The 22,070-nt window shown below is 50.2% G+C and overlaps 1 protein-coding gene across 5 annotated transcripts in view; it reads left to right on the forward strand.

Moving 5' to 3' along the window:
* The window catches only part of RBM20 (RNA binding motif protein 20), a 171,250-nt gene that overhangs the window by 137,296 nt on the left and 11,884 nt on the right, over window positions 1–22,070 (forward strand). For 4 of the 5 annotated variants that reach the window (XM_084903376.1, XM_084903379.1, XM_084903377.1 and 1 more), the window contains exons 7-12: window positions 1,917–2,048; window positions 8,032–8,111; window positions 9,843–10,509; window positions 16,545–16,640; window positions 17,797–18,457; window positions 20,055–20,189. In XM_084903376.1, coding sequence (XP_084759502.1) covers window positions 1,917–2,048; window positions 8,032–8,111; window positions 9,843–10,509; window positions 16,545–16,640; window positions 17,797–18,457; window positions 20,055–20,189 — 1,771 coding nt within the window. The remainder of the gene's footprint in view (window positions 1–1,916; window positions 2,049–8,031; window positions 8,112–9,842; window positions 10,510–16,544; window positions 16,641–17,796; window positions 18,458–20,054; window positions 20,190–22,070) is intronic. The other variant, XM_084903378.1, reaches the window with a different exon arrangement.

Consider the following 22,070-nt stretch of genomic DNA (forward strand, 5'->3'; position numbering starts at 1 on the left):
CTTGGTGTTACCCTCTGAGGCCCAATAGGTGAGAATTGATGGATGCCTGGAAAGTCTAAGAACTGAGGGAATAGACTGAATCCTTGGGAGTCCGCATTTGTCTTCATTTCTAACGTCAGAGGGAGAGTTTTACAGAGAATCGTCAGAAATAGGAATTTTTGTATTTGGTTGTTAATAAGTATTTTTATGTTGTAAATCAGAGGATTAGGCATAAAAGAAATTCTTAATTAAAGCATGAACCTTGGAGACTCAAAGCCATATCGGATCCCCAATGGTCTTCCTCCATCAGCCTGGGCTTAGATAGCTCACCTTGTCTCTTTGTTCCTACTTCTCACAATTCTATTTTGGGTAAATATCCAAAATTCAGCTTGTAACAGCAGTGCAATGAAAGTCATTGAATTAATATTATTCACATTTGACAGGTGAGAGCTAGAGATGCTAAAATGTTTGCATGAACAAAGAGGCAATTGGAAAGCTGGGTGGCAGAATTTGAATAAAACTCTAAGTAATCTTGACTCCTACTCTCTCATACTCTGCCAAAGACTGTGACAGCATGGAGAAAGCATATCTCAATTAAACAACAAATGTGAGGGAAGGAGGAGGATGACTTTGTTCAAGACAGTGGGAGAGTTGGCATTCACACTTAGGGCCCCCTTCTCACAGACCACTTCCTCCTCAAGACTGAGGGACGAGATCGCTACAAACCAAACAAATCTAAGAGATAATAATGATAATGAATTCCCCACAATAGCTACTGGGATAAACAGACAGGTCAGTCAAAACAGGCTATTTAGAAAGACTTTATAGACACCAACTGAACAGAAAAGACTATTTCTTTGGTGTGTGTGTGTGTGTGTGTGTGTGTGTGTGTGTGTGTATGTGTGTGAGCACAACAGTTAAATAAAGAGGAAAGCTGCCATGGAAACAACAGGGTTTTCCTCTCTCTTTAACTCACAAAGACATGACCTTCCTATAAGCCTAGAGAGCCCCTGAATTTTTAAAAATATATTTCTCTTTTCACAAAGAAAGTGAGAGCTCAATACTCAGGGCCTATGCCTCTGTCTTCTGCCATTGCCACCGTTAATGGACAACTTTTGCAAGGATTGGCCTGAGTCCATTATGCAGTAAATTCACTCTCTCCCGTGTCACCCCTTCCCCTGGGAAGCTATTGGTAATGGACCCTCCCATTGCAGAGGGACTCCTATGGCATGACGTAGCCCAGGATAGACATACATAATTAAGAAGAATGTTTGGTAATCATGGGGATCTGGAGAGGGGTCATCTTATAATGAGCTCTTTTGGGGAAGTTAATAAATAGGTCTCTTTGAGCAGATGGGATCAAAGAGAGCTCTTCCTTTGCTGTTTTATTTTTTATTTTTATTGAGGTACAAAATACATGCTCTAAAGTGCACTAGTCTAAGGGTAAAACGCCATTAATTTTTTACATGTGTACACCCATGTAATTACCACCCAGGTCAAAACATGGAACATTTCCAGAACCTCAGGTTTCCTCATGCTCCCTTTTCGGGTCAGTTACCCCACCCCACCCCAGGCAGACCTTGAACTTCTAATACCATTGATTCGTTTAGTCTATTTTTATTTATTTAGTTATTTATTTTTATTTCAGAGAGGAAAGGAGAGGAAAGATAGATACATCAATGATGAGAGAGAATCACTGATTGGCTGCCATCTGCATGCACCCTATTGGGGACTGAGCCTGCAACCTGGGCATGTGCCCTGGCCGGAATAGAACCATGACCTCCTGATTCATAGATCTCTGCTCAACCACTGAGCCACGCTAGCCAGGCCGTTTTGCCTATTCTTGAGCTCCATACACTTGGAATCAAACCTTGTACTAAATGTAGCTTGAGACCATTCATGCCAAGTCCAATGTATGCCCTGCCATTCTTTCCTAGGCCTTTTTAGAGATGGCTTACACAGAAGCTGCTCAAGCCATGGTCCAGTATTACCAAGAAAAGTCTGCTATGATCAATGGGGAGAAGTTGCTCATTCGGATGTCTAAGAGATACAAGGAATTGCAGCTGAAGGTAAAGCATTCTCTTCTTCATTCATTCAACCAACAAACATCAACTGAGTGTCTCCTCCTTGCCAGGCATGGTCCTAAGGAGAAGACAGGAAAGATGCAAAACTTACCCACTGTCTTTGAGGATGTCACACGGGAAGGCAAAGCATTATAACATGACAAGAAACATGCTTATGGATATAAGTACAGAATGCAAAAGGTTTCTTGAGACAAGATGACCAACTACCTGGGACCCACAGGGGATTTGTAGGGGAGGTCTTGGAGGAGGTAGAAGTTCCAGGCATAAACCTTGAAGGTAACCTCCTTCTCCATCCATACAGGTCTTCAGTAACTTTCTTCCTCTGTCACCCTCCTTGATCTCTTATTCTCTCCTCCATTCTCTGTAGTTATGTCTTCAGCCCCATAGAAATCCTTCTGAGCCGCACATGACTGAATTGGCCACTGTCAGAACTCAGGGATGAATTCAGATTAATTCCAAACAGGGCTTCTTTGTTTTTTTTGTTTTAGCTTATCCTACATTTGTCTTTTCTTTCTTGTTTTATTTTATTGTGAAATGCAACATACATAAAGAAAAGTGACTAATTAAGCATTACACAGTATTAAATGCACTAATGGGTGAAATCCCCTAAGTCCCATAAAAGTCAAGGAATAGGACATTGATGGCACCCAGAGGCCCCTCATGCTCAACGCTCCCCTCTCCACTCCTATGACTTTAAGGATCATTTCCTTCCTTTACCTTACAGTCCTGGTACCCAAGCAATGTGCCTTCCTTAGCAAGTACTGTTTAGTTATGCCTATTTTTGAACTTTATATGAATGGATTCATACAGTCTGTGTTCTTTTATGTCTTGCTTCTTTCACTCAACATTATGCCATTCATGTTGGGTGTGTTTATTTTCATTGTTGTATAAATTTCTATTGTATGACTACAGGTACATTTATCCATTCCGCTGTTGATGGACATTTTGGATTGTTCTCAGTTTTAGGGTATTAGAGACAATGAATACTACTGTGCACATTCCCAAACATATTATCATGTAAACACATACACCAATGTATAACTAGGGGTGTGTACATAACTAGGAGTGGACTTGCTGAATCACAGGCATGCATAGCCTCAAATTTGCTAGGTAATAGCAAGCTCTTTTAAAAATTATTTGTTCCAAATTTACACTCCTAGTAGTAGTGTCTGAGAATCTACATTATTTTTAAAAAATATTTTTTATTGATTTTTTAATTGATTTCAGAGAGGGAGATAGAAACATCAATGATGAGAGAGAATCATCCGCTGCCTCCTGCACAACCCCCACTGGGGATCAAGCCTGCAACCTGGGCATGTGCCCGGACTAGGAACCCAACTGGTGACCTCTTAGTTCCTGGGTTGATGCTCAACCAGTGAGCCATACCCGGCTGGGCGATGGTCCACATTCTTGCTAACATTTTATTTTATCTGAGTTTTTAATTTTTGCCTGTCAGAGGAAGAGTGTAATGGTTTGTCATGGTTTTATTTTTTATTTTCCTGATTATCAATTGATATTGATCACTTTTTTTCAATATGCTTACCGCTATGCCATTTGGATCTGCTCTAGTGGAAAGTTTCCTTTCAAGGCTTTTGCCCATGCTTTTCTCTTAGATGTGTCCTCTTAATGGTCTGCAGGATTTCACTAAACTAGAGCACTTTGTCCATTTGAATTTATTGTAATGAATGCTGCCTTTGCATTTAAATCTACCTTCTTAGTTTGTGCTTTCTGCGGTTCCATGTAATACAGATTTTCTTGGTCACTTCAGCTCATTCCACAACTACTTGGGGTCCAATTTGTTTAGGGCCCTCAGCCTTCAATCTGCTTTCATGGTTAAAGTCAGAGACAATGGCCGAATGGCTGTTTCTGGCCAGGACTCGCCTTCTGGCAAGTCCGTATATGTAGGTCGGTTATACGTCAACCAGCCGACAAAGCCCTGATTCTGCTTTGCTTGCAGTCTTGCTTCTGAAGTTCCTTTGCCAACAGTTCTGTCAGAACCTGGCTTTTTTTTTTTTTTCCCTTCTGATTAATGAAAGCACATGGCTTTTCTCAGACAAGTGAAAGATCCCACCTCATTCTCCACCCAGCCAGAGTTCCCATTCTCCCCAGAGGCCTAAAGTTGAATTTCCATACTGGATTCCCAGTGGAGTTTTGGTTTCCAGATGAACTGTTCTATTAAGTTGTAATTAAGATTGATAGCAGTACTCAACTTCTTAAAGCAAGGTACTGAGGCACCCCAGTACCGTACCAAGGGAGATAGTTTGGGGTGGTGCCGAAACCAGGGTTTAAAGAGGTCATGTGGTCCACTTACATTCAGCAAATGTGGAACCCACTGTGTGCAGGAAGTGGGCCTCTCCATGGTAGCAAACTTGTGGAGGCGCTCACTGTCTGGTGGGAGGAAGAGCAGGTAAACACAGAGCCACCCACAGCCATGTGAGCTATGCCAGATTGAAGGGTGGTGGTGCCAACCTAGGCTCTGCCCCTTCCTGCTTTGATGAACTTGGACAAGTTGCTTCACCTCTGTAAGTCTCAGTTTCCAGATCAGTAAAGACTATATATTCTGAGTTCCTTAGTTAGAAGCATTTTTCCCCCCATACATTGTCTCACAATCCCTCTCTCCTGTGAGGTGTGCAGGGTGGATAATAACCGTCATTATAACTGTCCAGCAATAATAAGTGTACATACCTTTGATTGAGTCCTGGTGCTCAAGCAATGTGCTGAGCACTTTATGTAGATGCATTATCTCCTGTAATTCTGACGTCAGCTTGGTCAAACCGGTATTATTACTTCAGTTTTACAGATGAGGAAACTGAAGCTCATAGAGTTTGGCAGCTTGCCAAGACCATAGTTACCAGAAGAACCATCATTAAAACCTAGGACAGCTCTGGGTTTGCACTATAGCTGCATCTCTATATTGGGTTCTGGAGATCTGCATAGTCCACGTGAAAAATCAGAGAGAAATCAGGTGACTTTGTTATAGTCACCCGGGCAGGAAGCCGCGGGGGTGGTGTTCTAACAGCTTCTCAAACTGCCACGCGGAGTTTGTTAAAATTTCTGTTCAGAAGTTCAGGGGCAAGGCTGTGATCCTGCATTTCGAACAAGCTCCCAGGAGATGCCAGTGCAGCGGGACCTCAGCACTCTGAGCAGCAACGGGCTAGGACACACTGTTGTCTGACCTTTCATTAGGGCTTCCTGCTCCCCACGCTGTCACACTGCCTCTGTGAGAAAGCAGCTCACAGCATGTTTTAACTCCACAGCAATGCATGCATTATGGCCCCTGAGATGACATCAGCGAGGACCTTTTTATGTAAGGAAGGGAAAATTGTCTCAGTTTAACATCTGATTAAAGTTTTCAAAAGGTGGGGGCGGGATTTATTGGCTCGTGTAAATGAGAAGTCCAGGAGTAACCCTGGCTGCAGGTATGGCTGGGATCAGGGCCCGAGTGATGGCATTTAGGACTTGGCTTCTCTCCATGCTGTGTCCTGCTCACTTGGCTTTTTTTGAGGGGGTCTCCCTGGGATGCCGCTGGCAGCCCCAGGCTCTCTCCTCTAGGTGGCGTGATGGTGTCATTGACTTCAGCAGCTCTGGCTTCTCGCCCTCCCATTTCCTTCAACAAGAGCGAGCCAGGGTTTTCCCCAGTGGCTCCCACAGAAGTCCCAAGAGGCACTCTAATCACCCGGGTCCCTTAGGACACGTGTCTGTCCTGGAACCAGTGTCTGTGGTCAGGGGACGGCTGTGCTGGGATTGGTGAAGTCGCTGTCACCTGCTGCATCTTTAGAGCAGGAGTGGAGAGAGGGGAATGGCTCCTGGGGAAGTAGACAGCAAAGCACTATATCCATGCATATATCCAAGCATGTCAGGGCCAGAGGAGCCACCCCATGGGGTACCACCAGGGCTTGCAGAGGTGGAGGGAAGTTTTGATTGGTTGTATCTCCCCTAACCTTAGCTTTTGCTCACCAGGCAAAGTGGAAGGGGAGAAAGAAGAGAGCTGAAGGTACTTGCCATCTCCTGTCTTGAATATTTCTTCATGCCATAATCTTATCTCCCTACCTGCTCTTTGTGGGGAAGGTTCTAGTCCTTAGGGCATTTGGGGCAGAACCTGTCCCCTAACAGGTGTCCAACAAGTGCATGGAATAAATGAGAAAGAGAAAACCTTTAGGAACACACAGAAAGTGTTTTTCTTCTTATAGACCAGACAGGAAAACGGAATTGTTTTCTGGTTTGTTCTATAGAGACTTCTCCAGGGTCACGGCATCTTACATGCAGAAGGGAACTTGGAGTAATTTAATCCAGTGTCTTCCAGTGACTGATCAGAAAGCTGTCAGGGCAGTTTGAAGGTCCTCTTGCCCAGAGATCCCTCCCTGGCTCAAACATTTCGTATCCCTTTCCTGTGTTCCAGCCCTGACCTCTCTCCCTGAAGCCACAGGCACCTCCTCCTCCATTCTCTCCTGGACTTGTGTTTCCCTAACCCAACCCTCAGTCTCAACACTAACACAGATAAGCAGCCATGTGCTGGAGGACTCAGAATTCTACCCCCGCTGGATCACGTACTCACTGCGTATCTCTGGCCCTGGTTTTCCCAGCTGTAAAATGAGATATATGATCATACCTAACCTTCACGTAGCTATTTCACAATTCTTTGTAAAACATATAGAAAAACATCAAGGATTAAAAACAGCCATTGATTACATTTCTTAATAAAACTCTTTGTCAAAAGTTGACATTACAGACCAAGCATTTTTAGATTTATTGAGATATAATCATATACCATAAAATTCACCCTGCTCCATACATTTTAATGGAATGGATGGATTCTGTGTAGCCTGTTGAAAGGTGTGCTTCCGTTTCTTTTATGTACATCAATTTCTTTTTGAAATTGCTTATTTTTTTTATATAAATATTTTTATTGATTTCAGAGAGGGAGGAAGGGAGAGAGAGAAACATCCATGATGAGAGAGAATCATTGATTGGCTGTTTCTTGTATGCCCCACCCTGGAGATAGAGCCCACAACCTGGGCTTGTGCCCTTGACCAGAACTGAACCTGGGACCCTTCAGTCCACAGGCTGACTTTCTATCCACTGAGCCAAACAGGCTGGGGCTAATGGTTTATTTCTTGTTATTTTGGTATTGTTTTCTGTTCTGGGTTTAGGAAAGGGTGTGGTTAGGATTTGGGTGCTGGGGGTGGTCCTGTCCTGGCACAGCCACCAAAAAGTGAATTCTGGAATGGGTGGGGCCTCAGCTGTGAATCCTGGCTCACAGCCTGCGCTGCCCGTCCGCGATTTAGGTTGAGCCCCACGTTGTGGAGGAACACGCTGGAGTAAGGTATTGCCTGGGTCGTGGAAAGGATCTTGGAGTTGAAATGCCTATTGTCAATCCTGATTCTCTAACCGTCTGTGACCTTGAACGTGTTCCTTGACCCAGCACAACTACAGGACTCACCATTTACCTGGATCACGGTGTGGCTGGTGACCTGGGAGCTGTGCAAGGAGAGCTCTGACTCTATCCCTCTGGGTCTCAGCTTCCACTTGTGTCAAATGTGGACGCTGCATTCAATGATCTTCAAGTCTCTTTACAAGTTACAATGCCTGCTTGCCTGCCTGCCCCCTCCCCTCCACACCTTCCTTCCTCTCTCCCTCTCTTCCTCCTTCTTTCCCTTACTTTCCTTTATGTCTCAGATATTTTCTTTTATTCAGGAAGGGGTGGCAGGCAAATGTGATGAACTGAGACTTTTTCTCAGCACATGAATGTGCTCCTTCCTCTCCCAGCTCAGTGGATGCCATGTTCCCTTGACCACTCAGCCCACTAATTATGCTCCTACTCCTCATCCCCTCGGTTATTAAACCTTTTTCTTCCCTAAAAGGCACTTTTCCCCACTGGTGGACTGGACCATGAACCCAAGTCCTACCTGCATCCCTGTGGTGTTTGCAAGGCTGTCTCTGGTCTGATGACCTCTCTCGCTTTGTCTAGAAACCTGGGAAAAATGTGGCTGCCATCATCCAGGACATTCATTCCCAGAGGGAGAGGGACATGTTCCGGGAAGCAGACAGGTGAGGTCCTAGGTGGCAGGGCAGATGCCGGGCAGTTGGAACGTTTTCCTGTTTCTCATTCTGAGGGTATTTGAGTCAGGCCCTGCCTTTGCCCCTGCCCTGTTCATCAATCTCTCTGCACCTACCTTTCCATGTGCCCGATGGAACACAATAGTCAGAAATGCTGCTCAGGTTAAATCTCATGAAAATGCAGGACGCTAAGCTTCCTCCCAGCAGCTCCTCCTTTGTTAGAAAGGACTATAGGAGGGGATCTTTGGTACTTGGCTCTTAGGGGCAAGTCTATACTTTGCTAAAATAGCCTGAAAGTGTGTGTGTGTGTGTGTGTGTGTGTGTGTGTGTGTGTGTGTCTTCTATCAGAGGCAGCTCTTGATTTTTGATAGCTAAATGTAGATGTAGGAGCAGGAGTAGAGATGACTCCCCTAAAAGCAGCTATGTGACTCATCACTATGAACACTGAATGCATTCAGTTTTCCAACTTATTTCTCCCGACGGAAGTGGTGACCGCACAGAGCTGTGGCTACAAGTTCGCCATTGTCGCTGCCCTACAACGGGGGTCCCTGTAGAGAGCCAAGGTGGAGAACAGCAGGAGAGGGCCCCTGGCCTGCGTGCCTTGTGGTTCTTACCCAGGGCGGCCACAGAGAGTGCTCTGACATCAGTGCAGGGCGCTGAGCCCAGGCTGCTTCCCCTGAGGTCCAGGCAGCCTAGCCGGGTGCTAGGGAGCCACGTCTTCGTGTCCCTACTCAGTGAGGGCTGATGGTTTTCCTGGATTTGGGAACTACAAGGAAATGAAAATGGCCCATGCTTTCAGAATATGGGGTATGTGACTCAGTTTACCTGCTAAATAACCGAATAACCTTCAGAGAGAGAGAGAAAGAGAGAGAGAGAGAGAGAGAGAGAGAGAGAGAAGGAAAGTGTGAGTGAGTATGTGTATGTGTATGATTTTGTATGTAGCTGTTTATGTTTAGGATTTTTGTTTCTTTCTTTGTTTTTTAAACCATGGTTATCTGTGTTTTTTTTAAAAAAAAAAAAAAAAAAAAAAAAAAAAAAAAAACCACGTGCAAAGCCATACTGTGCCATCTGCAGTTCTGCAGTAGGAGGGTGGGGGAGGGGTGACCCAGGAGACCTTGCTGGGAACCTTAGGCAGGTCGGGTCCTGTTCTGTGTTTCAGTTTCTTCATCTGAAAAATGACCAGGTCAGGGCTCTAAGGTCTCTGCCAACCCCAAATGCCTTCCTAGTTCTTCGCTTTTGGGATCTCTGAGCCCATCCTCTCCTCCTCGCCCCCCAGCCATTAGCTCCCTTATTCCATGCCCAGGATCTGAACAAACGGAGATGAGAAATAAGGAACACGGAGGCCTAGCGGTCCCCTTTATGCTGATAGAGGTGGAGGTGGGGGAGAGGCTTCAGTCATTGAACCTGAGAGCCAGGCAGCCTTGCCCACCAGGCCGGAGCAGGCAACCTCACCCCCATCTCCACCTGCACACCCACGGGAAAGCTGAGCTCATTTCCAAGAGGGAGAGCTGAGCCAAACCAGCCTGATTATTCATCCCAGCTCCAGGAGCAGGATGGGCGAAGGGGCAGAGCTAGCTCAGGGAAAACCCTGCTCCCAGAAGCCGGAGGAGGAAGCGTCCTGATAAAGAGTGTCTGGCTGGCGGGGTTATGTGCACAGACGGGTTATCTGGGCAGGGTCTGGAGGGGTGCAGATTCTAAACCCCCTCCTTTGCTCCCTCACAGATACGGCCCTGAAAGGCCGAGGTCTCGCAGTCCTGTGAGCCGGTCACTGTCGCCGAGGTCCCACACGCCAAGCTTCACCTCCTGCAGCTCTTCCCACAGTCCTCTGGGCCCCTCGCGGGTTGACTGGGGCAATGGCCGGGACTCCTGGGAGCACTCCCCCTACGCCAGGAGGGAGGAGGAGAGGGAGCCAGCCCCCTGGAGGGAGAACGGGGAGGACAAGAGGGACCGGACAGATGTGTGGGCACATGATCGCAAGCACTACCCTAGGCAACTGGACAAAGCCGAGCTAGAGGAGCGGCTGGAAGCAGGGAGGGGCCACCGAGAAAAGCACCCCAGGTCTGGGTCCCCCAACCCTCTCCACTCGGCATCAGGCTACAAGAGCCGGGAAGATGGCTACTACCGGAAAGAGCCCAAAGGCAAAGCGGACAAGTATGTGAAGCAGCAGGATGCCCCCGGGCGGTCCAGGAGGAAAGACGAGGCCAGGCTGCGGGAGAGCCGGCACCCCCACCCAGACGATGCGGCCAAGGAAGACGGGCTGGAGCCCAGGGTCACCAGGCCCCCTGAGAGCACCAAGTCCAAGCCGAGTGAGAAAACCAGAACCAAGAGAGCCGACAAAGACCAAGAAGGAGCTGAGGACAGAAAGGAAAGCAGGATGGCAGAGAATGAGGTAATGATGCAATCTCCTCCCGGGGGAAGAGAGGCGGGTTCCCACAGGGAACAAAGGGACTAGCAGGATGATCAACAGTCATTGAATGAATGAAACGCTCACTGAGTGTTTACTCTGTGCCAGGCCCTGTGTGTAAGCTTTTTTCTCCATCAAGTCTTTTCATCCTCGCAGCGATCCTATGAGGCGGTCATGTTAATAATGTTATTATTACTCTAGATGAGAAACGGAGGCACAGAGAGCGTGAGTTGCCCAAGGACACACAGCCCGGAAAGGGCAGAGCTGCAATCACACCTAGGTGACCAAATGCCTCAGCACCTGCTATCTTTCCTAGAAGTTAGGGAGGGACAAGATGCAAAGGCCTCCGTGTTCCTGTTTGCCCAGGGTGGAGCACCCCGAGGCTTTTGCGCCCACAGACTCTGCCAAGGGAGATTAGATCTCTGGTCCACTCTGTCTTCTCTCCTGCCCAAGGCACCTACCAATCCTGTGACCTCGAAGGGGGCGGTAAAGGAAAAGCAGCCACCACCCATACATTATACGTGGTGTGTCTCTCTAGCCACTGTCCACCGTGTTTTGCTTCCACTTTAATAAAAACGGGCAGCAGTTGGCCGGCCTCTGTCACCAAAGCATCCGAAAAGCCCCATAACCTGCTGCGTGACTTCAGCTCACCCAGTGGGTCAGCAGGAGGACTCTGGGGGTGAGGTTTATGTGCTAACTTGGCTTACACTTCTTGTTGGAACTACCTGCGTTTCAGCGGGAGAGGGGGCAGTGGAGGTTGAGGGGTGTGCACAGAGAACCCAGGTTGGAATATCCCGCGCGCATATCATCTAGTCTGACCCAGGAGGGGGTGGCAATGCCGAGCCCAAATAAGGAGCCCAATTCTCAGCTCCATGCACATTGAAGAGTCACGCTTTCGGCCAGCGCGTTAGCATGCCACTTTGCAGGTAGTGTGCTCAGTCCACAGGTGAATAGGACACAGTCTGGGTGGAGGCAGAGACCAAGGTCTGATGGTGGAAGCAGACCGACAGAAACCATTTGCAGACAGTGGAGCGGATAAGCTGCTCTGTGGGCAAGTTAGCTTTGCACAGAGGCGTACCTTTGAGCTGAGCATTGAAAATGGGGAAGACAGTTCGGGAAGAAGCAAGGGCAAAAGGGAGAAAGACAGGCTGAAGAACCTGGAGATACTCCACATGACTATCTTTAGGGCATATTAAAGAATCATGTTTCTACAAAGTAAAATCTTGGCTTCGTGCAAACATAAAATGAATGCGTGTCAGAGCTGCTACTTAAGTCATTAATGAATGAGGAAACCAGTAAGATTTAAAAGCCAGTTCAGAGGAGAAGGTAAAGATCAAGCCACATGGGGAGGCAGTCAGGAATGTGGACACGGGTTTGCTAACAGAGGCAAGCTGACCTCTTCCACGGGGAACCTGGGACCAGATAAAATTCTTTGCATCTCTATGGATGAGAATCACTTACACGACTCTCAATTATCTGCATTCACAGGGTTGTAAAGCAGCTCAGTTTAAGTGCAAGTCCAGACTCTCACAGACCAGATACCCAAAGGGTGCGCTGGCAAACGGCCCAGCATTCTACGGAAGGACACCCGGTGATCTTTCTGCCCATTGCACGTTGCCACGATTTGTCCTGACGGGCCTAGCAGGGGGAATGCCAGGAAAGGAGACTAGGAAATGGGTAGAGGGGACGTGAAGGACCACGTGGGCCCCACTGAGGGCTTGAACTGGATCCGGAGGACTTATGGACAAGTGGGTGTGTATAAGAAGAGTGTACAGGGGACTGGTTCCAGGGCCCCTGAAGATAGTAAGATCCCAGGATGCTGACATCCCTTATATAAGATAGTGCAGTATTTGCATATAACCTATACATATCCTTCCATAAGTTCTTAAATCATCTCTAGATTACTTACATAATACCTAACACAATGTAAATGCTAAGTAGATAGTTGTCATCCTGTGCACTTTAGGGATTAATGGCAAGAAAAGAAAGTCTGTACATGTTTAGTATAGATGCAACGACGCAGTGTATGTCAACAACAACCTAACTTTAGTTTTGAGAATTTCTATCCGATGCGCAGATAGAGGTTCTCCAACCATATATACCTCCAAACATATATCTGGAGATGTCCAAGGTGTTGGTGACAGGTCAGTGACTCAAGAGAAGGCACGGAGGGGCCGAGAGCACGGGCTCATGCCTCCAGTCTGGCACCATCTGTCCCCACAGCAGAGGGGAGGAGCTGCCCCTTCCCACTCCGAGCCACATTCTGAGGCTCTTCTTTAGAGACTGTTTCTCCTGCTGAGTAGCCACTCCTCATGGGTCCGCACAACCCTCGCCCCCTTAAGGTGACACACATGGTGGGTCCCCCTGAGAGCCCCTGATGCAGAAAAGATTCAGAAAGCCCCGTGGGTTCCCCACAATCTGTCTCTGGAATTGGTCTGCCTCTCCGAGCCCTAGAGTGGGGTCAGTAGGGACTAGTAGGGGTTCCCAACAGACTTCTTCTGTGGGTCTGAAGCCAGGGGCCCACCACACGGTGGTGGAATACTACCGTGTTTCCCCGAAAATAAGACATCCTCCGAAAATAAGACCTAGCTCATGGGAAGATAAGACACCCCCTGAAAATAAGACCTAGCGCAACTTTGGGAGAAAAAATTAATATAAGACACTGTCTTATTTTCGGGGAAACAGGGTAGCAGAACAGAGTTATCCTCCTCACTGATCTCAGCTCTATGTTGTGATCTTGAGAACAACCCAGATCCCCAACCGGGCCGCCCAGGTCTCAGATTACAGACAGGAGGGACCGGACTTGGGAATGAAGGCCACAGGGCTGAGGAGGTGTCCTTGCCTTTTTTCTAATATGCCAGGCACTTCCCACCACCAGGCGCACCCCTGCGCCCACCTGGGTCCCTCCTCACCTCTGCCTTAAGGCATTGTCACATCCCCACAGGTTTATCCGGGCCACTGCACCCGATCACACGCCACACTCCTTCCCTGCTTTCCTTTCCTTGGTGGCACCCATTTCCTTCTAACCAACCCCCTAACGCCTTTATTTGTTTTATGTAGTGTCTGTGTCCTTCCCCTCCCCCCCTCCAAGTGTAGCGCCCATGCGGGCAGGAGTTTTTGTCTGCCATTCTCACAGCTGTGTCCCCCGTCCCCAGGTTAGAGTGGGCGTTCAGTGCGGACCTGTGGAAGAAGTGAATGACTGGACCCGGACTCTGGAAGCCAAGGCCTGGCTTCTGAGAACCAGGTCACACCCTGTGCTTCTCTCCCTCAATTTCCTTGGTTGTGAAATGGCCATGATCACAGGGCTGCGGCAGGCCTTTAACGAGCGTGTGCTCATTAGCAACCCGCTGGGTCTCTGGAGAAGGGCCCGGGCTGGCAGCGCTGCTGTCTGTGCTCTCGGTGCGGAGGGTGGCCAGGTGCAGGCAGGAGAGCCACCCTGACCGTGAGGCCACAGGCAGGAGGAGACAGAGCAAGGCCGTGGCTGTAGAGACCGTGGGAAAGAAGGGAGAGACCTGCTGGGAGGGAGTTGGGGGCTACACACCCAGATGCCCAGGGAGAGAAGCCAGGTGGGTGACCAGACCAGATGGGATGAGTGAAGCCTGGTGGAGCAATGGGACCATGGCAGACCGAGGAGGATGCACCTTGTGCTGGGAGCAAGCAGCCAGCCACTGCTCAGCTCCATCCTGGGTCTGCCATCCTGGAGAGCATGATCTCCCGTTCCTTAGAGCAAGACCAGAGCCCAGCTATCTGTTGAAATTTCCCACGTGTAAGAAACTATAGACCAAAACATGCCGGGGACAGATGGAGTCCAGAATGCAGCCACGGGTATAAGCAATCCACGGGAAAAAGAGAGGGAAAACCACTTCTTCTCCACTCAGAGCCCAGGCAGAGACCCAGGCACACCGAGGCAGGTGCACGCTTGTTATCCCCTCCTCCCTCTCCTGCCAGCCTCCATTGTTTTACCCACCAGTATCCATGGAGCACCCAGCATCGGTGCTTCGTTGTGAGTGAAGCTGAAATGATCCTTGATCTCGAGGAGCTCATGGTCTAGTGCCATGGTTGGCAAACTGCGGCTCGTGAGCCACATGCGGCTCTTTGGCCCCTTGAGTGTGGCTCTTCCACAAAATACCACAGCCCGGGCGAGCCTCTTTTGAAGAAGAGGCGTTAGAAGAAGTTTGAGTTTAAAAAATCTGGCTCTCCAAAGAAATTTCAATTGTTTTACTATTGACATTTGGCTCTGTTGACTAGAGTTTGCCGACCACTGGTCTAGTGGAAAGACAGAGGAATCAAAGAATTCCTCCAATGAGCAGGAGAGTGTGAGTGTTCAGGGCTAAGAAGGAGATGGAGGCACACAGTGCTGTCAGTGCCTGTAACCAATCAGAGGCTTCCCTAGGTTAGGTTGTGATGGTTGAGATTTGAAGGAATGGTGGATATTTACCGGGTAGAAAGGAGGGAACAGCATGTGCGAGGGCCCGGGGGCTGGAGGACAGTGCTGCTGGAGCAGAGAGACTGGGTTAAAATGGTCAACAAAGGCCACGTCAAGAGGGGCCTCGGAGGCAGGTGAAGGATGTTTGTGTATCCTAAGTGCAAGAGGAGGCAAATGAAATGTGTAAGCAGGACGGGGCCGTGAGGGTATGATGGGTTTTGTATTTTGGAGTGATCATTCTTGATCGCCTTGGGGAGAATAGACTTGGGAGGTTAGGAGGAGGTCTAGCGGTGGCCATGGCTCTGTGGTGACAGAGCCCCTGCTTGCCACCACTGGGACCTAGAATCTTGGTCCATGAGCTGGTGTGGGCCATGGAGCATTGGTAGCATGTGTCTGTTCCCCTTCAGCTACTGCTGTCACCTGGAAGTTGTTCCAAGGCCAAGGCCAGGGGTGCCTGGAAAGCACTGCCCTGTCTGCAGTGTGTGCAGGGAGGAAGGGCAGGGTCCGCCTGGTGGGGTTTTGCCTGCCCTGCCCCTCCCAGAATGAGCCGGAGAGGCTCTCCTCACTGTGTTGACCTAGGAGTGTGGCTGCTGTAACTGCTTGGGAAGGGGAGGGTTATTTATTTTTGACAAGGGAAGGCCATGGGTAATGTATGCAGAGAGATAAAAACAGAGAACAGCGGTGCCCTGTTGGTAGACGCTGTGGGTTCTGATGGTTAGCATGGCATTTGGACCTGCTGTGTACTCAGGTTGGCTCCAAAGACGTGAGCAGGGATTTTGGTGGAATGTTGTGCTCCAAACACTGAAAGAATAAGGGCTTGAGGGTTTGAACTGTCCCAGCCTTGTCCATAATAACTGGCTAAACCAGTTAGTCCTGCGCTCCTGTCCCAGCGGGCTCCACTCAGCTCCGGAGGGGTGTGTCTGCTTTGAAGGAATCAGAAGTCGAGTCATTTGCTTCAAACCAACCTCAGCCAAAAATGTGGAGAAAATGCAACTTGCCCTTGGGGTCCCCAGGAATAGTCATTGATTTGGTGGCCAAAATTTAGATCACGGAAGAATATCCTCCCAAAATGTCTGAAGCAGAAGTGAGGAGACTTTTCCTACAAAACGTCAGATAGTAAATACGTTAGGCTACGTGGGCCAACGAGAAAATGGAAGATATTATAGAGGTACTTATATAATCGTTTAAAATGCAACTACTTAAAAATGTGAAGAGCACTGTTAGCTTCCAGACTATACAAAGAGACACTGGGTCAGATTTGGCCTGAGGACTATAGTTTGCTGACCCCCGTGCTACAGGCTGGTGAGAGACCCTAATTCTCAACCAGACACTTGCTTTCAGTTGTTCCGTTTCCCGGATGAGAACGGAACCTCCCTTAGACTGTGTGACCTTGAACAAGTTACTTAACCTCTCTGAGCCTCAGTTCCCTCATCCGATGATCAGAGCTCCTGCTTCTGAGCGGTTCTGTGAGGAGAGAAGAAACACTCCTGGCAGCTGTTAGCTGTGCTCAGTATCGTCGTTTCTCCTGGTGTTCCTTTCTCTCTGGGCCTCTGCTGACTGTTGATTTGGTTTGTTCTGTTCTTCCTTTGGCAAGGTTGGAAAGGGGGACGCGGAAGAAAGCCCCCCATCAGTGGGCTGGCACGAGAGGGAAGCAGAGTCCTTTGATCCAGAAAATAGAAGAACCAAGAAGGTAAAGTTTGCCACAGAAGCTGAACGTGTAGCCCTGTCTGCACAGCAGTCACTGGGGACCAAGCGACAGAGTGCCCGTCCCGCCTGGTGACGCCTGCTCTGTGGGACGTGCTGGAGGGCCCACCGTGGTTCCATGAATGAAGCCGCGTCCCAGCTCGCCCTGGAGGGACGGCTCTGCCCGCGTGCTCTGTGTACTCCTTATGGGGAGATCTTGACCGCATGCCTGGGCTCTGCCGTACTCTCCAGCAAGTTGGCTGCGCTCGTACGAGAAAACATGTGCCCAAAAAAGACTCGGGCTTCAGAGCCAGGTGCCCAAAATAGGCAGGTCCCTTGAGAGAGGCTGGGACAGGAAGGGGGGCTCTGGGCACTCCATCTGGGGCCATGACCTCAGCAGGCCCAGACCCTGGGATTAACAAGACATCTCCTGAGCTCATAAATATTATTTTACACAATTAAGTGAAAAGAAAAGAAAACAAACAAACAAAAAAACAAACAAAAACCAGTTATAGTGCAGGGGCCACCACAGCTCAAAGAAATGTCCCTGGCATGTGGCCAGCTTCGTGCCTTCCCGGTCAGAGAGGCGGAGGGATGGGCGTCACTGGCCAGGAAGCTGATCTCCTAAATCTGGCTGTTGGGCCCGTAGGCTGCTGGGGATACTAGGGGACAGCTTCAGGGGAGGGGCCGACTATGAGCTGGGCTGTGGAAGTTTCACACTTGCAGGGAGAGGTACTTGGGGAAATTTTAGAAGGGGGGGGGGGACTTTCCTGCAGTTACATTTAGTGATGCTTTATATACAAGGAAATCACCCTAGCAAGTTGATCTATTTAGAGTTTACAAGTTAATCATCCATCCGAAAACTGTTTATTGAGCACCTATTATGTACCAGTGGTTGAAATGCGTTGTGTCCCTTTAAACAGTGGTAGATTTAAGCATGAAGGGTTTATTCCAAACCCTGTGCTGTTTTGAGCCTCTTTCTTAGGGATGAATCAGTGGTGTGGGACTCGAGTGGTCCCCAGTAAATGTTCCCAGGGAGAGGTAAGAATGCCCAGGATCACTCTGATTTGAAGGGACCTGGGGCCGAGGCTCGTGCCCTGTGGTGGAAGACCGAGCTCTGCTTCTCAGCCGCCCTCTGACCTCCACCCTGCGTTTTCATTCAGGATCAAGCCTGGGAGAGTGGAAGCGAAGCGGAGGACGAGAGCTGGTACCCCACGAACATGGAGGAGCTGGTCACGGTGGACGAGGTGGGGGAGGAAGAAGACTTTATCATGGAGCCGGACATCCCAGAGCTGGAAGAGATCGTGCCCATTGACCGGAAGGACAAATTGTGCCCAGAAATGTGTCCCTGTGGGACAGCCGCCTTACACCTGGACTTGACCAAGGATCTCACCAAGGAGGGGGTCAAGGCCATGGGCAACGGGGCCACGGAAATCAGCCCCAGCTCTCCCAGAGAAGGGCCGTCTGCCCCCACGGGCTGTCCCAGTGACATGGACGTGGAAATGCCTGGCCTAAATCTGGAGGCTGAGCAGAAGCCAGCTGAATGTGAGACTGGCCTCTCGCTGGAGGGTTCAGATTGCTACGAGAAGCAGGCAAAGGGAGCAGAGAGCTCAGATGTTCGTCTGTCCCCTGCACTCCGGCAAATGTCTTCCCCCAAGCCAGCCGAGGAGAGGGCCCGGCAGCCGAGCCCCTGTCTTGACGACAGCAAGGCCACGGGGACTCCGGAAGATGGGGCTTGTGGAGGCAGCCCCCTGGAAGAGAAAGCCGGCCCCCCCACCGACGCCGACCCCCAAAGCCAGGGTTGCCAAGGAGCGTCGACCCAGGGTAACTACCTCCCTCTTTCCCTGTGTGCATGGGCGGATGGGCCACGGCTCACCCGGAGAAGGGACATGGGTAAGGTCTCAGCCAGCATGGAGGCGGGTGCAGAAAGTGAGCTGCTACAAGCCTGGTTAAACCGGAGGAGCTTTTAGGCAAATGGTGCAGAGGAAATCAGACAGCAGGTCACATGTGTTCTGAGAAGCAGACTCAGATAGGGCAGCCTTCTCTGAACTTATGGGAGTCCAGATGGACGCTGACAACGGAAATTAGCCAAAGTTTTGAATTATCAGCCAAAGTTCCCTGGGGACAGCCAGCGGAGCTCTGTCTGCAGGACAGAGGACCACCCAGGCTGCTATTTCTGTGAGGCCCCAGGGAGGGGAACGGGATGGGGGGGAAGGGGCAGAGAGACAGTGGGAGGCCCAGGAAGGAGCGGGCAGGGGAAGAATGAGGGGCTCACGAAGGGGGATGCCAGTCCCCCATCCCCCTTCCTCCCGCCTCAGACCCACTTTCTCCAGGGTCCGATGGTGAAGCAGGACTCGCCCCGGGACCTTCCGCCGGAGGGGATGCTGTGTCTGTGCCTGGCACTATGACATCATGAAAAACAGAGTTTAAAATAGGCTAAGCCCCGTGTCCTCTGCCAAGTGGAAACTAAGATCCATCCCGGGCTGGGGGGCAGGAGGGGGGAGTAGCTGTCCCACGTCCTCCCAGGGAAAAGGAAGGAGAGGTCCGAGTCCCAGGAAGCCTGCAGCCTTGGTGGCGAGGTTGAAGTCGGAGGGACAGGCTGGAGTCAGGGGCAGAGACTAAGGAGAGGCGGCCCAGTCCGCACTCCCACCCGGGGCTGTGCTGGCACCGCGCTGGGAGCCGGGCTCCGGCTTTCCCCTGTGTCAGGCTGACCTAGCTGTTTCCACCTGCGTGGCTCCGAGTCTCCATGGAAACTCTGTCATGTGCTGCCTCGTTGCTAGAGAAACGCCGGGGCCTGGGCTGATTCCAGAGAAAGGCCAAGAATAAAGGAGTGAAACGTTCACCTTGCTCCACTGGAACCGCCCCCCCCCCCCCCCCACACACACACACATACACAGACACACACACACTTTTTTCTTCTCATGGTATAGGTCTCAGCATGCACTGGCATGCGTGGCTCTCTAGCTTACCCAGGGTTTGAGTTCATGTTTAATAACATGAGCGTGGGCTGAGAGAGAGGCCTGGCCTTTCCCAGCTGCCCCGGTGCTCCTGTGGACGTCAGCACCCTGTAATTGCCTTCAGGGGTTCTTCCTCCTGCAGAGATGGGGTGATACGGAGTTGGGGGGAATGGATGCGTATCATCCCCACCCAAGGCATCAGCAGCCTTTCCCTCCCCCTCCCCCAGGCCCAGTGCAAAGATTGGCCACGTTGTCCTGTGTGGCGTCCTCTTGGCAATGGGAAAAGCTCTTCGGTGATAGCACTTGGGTTCTGATGAGCAGTCCTGGCCCGGCCCCAGCCCCGTGTAATGAAGCTGTCCCAGGGGCCAGCCCTGATCCCGCAGCCGCGCGGCCAAGGGCACTGCAGGGGTTCGCGGAGGCATGTCGTGTGTCACCAGCTCTTGGCTCTGGCTCATGTTTTGCAGAAAACGCCAGGTACCTGGAAGTGAAGTCCCTGGACGTGAGGTCCCCGGAATACACGGAGGTGGAGCTGAAGCAGCCCCTTTCGTTGCCTTCCTGGGACCCGGAGGATGTGTTCAGCGAACTCAGCATTCCTCTCGGTAGGTCCTTCCTGAGAACTCAGCCCCAGGAAGTGAGCGCTCCCTAGGAACGCCTAGGAGCTCGACACGTGGTCCGAGTCTGATGCAATCACCTATGCTGGCGAGGTGCTACCTTAAAGTCTCTTGCAATGGCAGGCTCCCGTCAGAGAGCAGAGAATCTGGGACCAGGCCTTGAATGCACTCCCCCGGAGCCAGAGCTTAGGGGGCTGCCTCCCTGCCAGGAAAGGCTTTCTGCCTGAGCGGCGGCCTTACCCAGCAGGGAAGCAGAAGCCCCATGGCTGCACTGCTTCCGTCTTCCCCATGGCCCCTGCCCCAGCCCTTCCCAAAACAGGGCTGCCTCTCCTCTCTTTGGGGTGATTAGCTCTCTGGGGCAATGATGCTGAAGGGGCTGTTGGGGGCAGGCTCTATGTCATTGACAGTGGGGGCACTGAGGAGAGAGGGACCTGGGTCCCATCCTTTTCCAGTTACTGGGTGAGTTCTTATCCTCAGGCAAATCATACCCAGGAATGGTTTTTGTCTTGGGGTATTTTTCCCCAGTCACTCCAAGTCCTTTAGTAAAAAGCCGATTAACGAGAGAGGGAGAGAGAGAGAAAGAGGAAAAAGAAGAGGGAGAGGGAGAGGGAGAGGGAGAGGGAGAAGGAGAGGGAGAGGGAGAGGGAGAGGAAGAAGGAGAGGGAGAGGGAGAGGGAGAGGGAGAGGGAGAGGGAGAGGGAGGTACTGGCAGGGTTCACATGGCCAGGGAAGGTAACCCAGCCAGAGGCAGAATAGAGATCAGGCCTCTGTCCAGGGGGGTAGCTGGTGGCCTGAGGGGGGAGGTCTGCAGGGTGGGAGACACTAATGGGGGATGGCTTAGCTCCCAGACAGAGGGATGGCACCGCCTCACACAGAGCAATGGGTTGGGCATTCCTGGGCCTTTGTTTCCTCCTCTATAAATGGATCAGATTGGTGGTTTTTTAATGGCGGGAGGAAGTGTTGGAGTGGGGCGGGGAGGGAGGTTAGTAATAGAGCCACCTAGGACACATTTTCTAAAAGGAGAGTTAACTAGGGTTTCAGGATAGGGAGTGAAGGTCCTTTAAGAAGGTTCCGTGGGAGCTGCTGACACCACCGCTAAGCCAGTGACGCCCACTTCAGCCAGTGCCACCTTTGAGTCTTTGCGTTGACCCTGAAAGGTCGGAAAGCGGCGAGACAAAGGAGTAGCAGCTGCTCAGAGAGGAGCTTGGGAAGGTGCCCTCAGGAAGTGGGCGGTGTGTGGGCTATAGGATGGCCACTGTCAATGACTATGTATGTGCCTGCTCCATCAGGGAGGTCAGTATGGAGGGTCACCCATTTCGTCATGCTTCTCTTTTGCTTTTCTTTTCTTTTCTTTTCTTTTTTTAAGTTTCTTATTCTTTCTGCTCTCCAAGTGTATCTTTTTCATAAAGTGAGATGGAAAAGGAAATGTTCTTTTTTTTTTTTTAAGGGATAAATTTGCTGTGTAGCCTCCAGCATGCCTCAGGATAAAAAACTAAAAAGAAGAAACACTGACCGACTGCACAGGGGCCTGGGTGTTGTAATCCTGGGGAACAGTGGCGAAAGCCGCCTTTCAGGAAAAAGGTGCTAGACAGTTCACCCATGCATTCTTCATGCATTCAGTCCGTCAGCAGCACCTACTTTGTGCATGGCTCTGTCCTGGGCACTCTGGGGGTGAGGGAGGGACAGAGAAATGTAGCACAAGTCTCTAGTCATTCAAGAACTTGGAATCTAATTGACACACAGAAGCAAAAGATAACAAAATCTGCTACCTTATATCATATTTTTTATTATTGTTTTTCATTACAAAAAAGTGTGAAAGATTACTGTAACAGATTTTAAAACTAAGAACCACATACATATTGAATGTTA

The sequence above is a fragment of the Pipistrellus hanaki genome (assembly GCF_964339955.1).
Source record: "Pipistrellus hanaki genome assembly, chromosome: 14".
Taxonomy (NCBI): domain Eukaryota; kingdom Metazoa; phylum Chordata; class Mammalia; order Chiroptera; family Vespertilionidae; genus Pipistrellus; species Pipistrellus hanaki.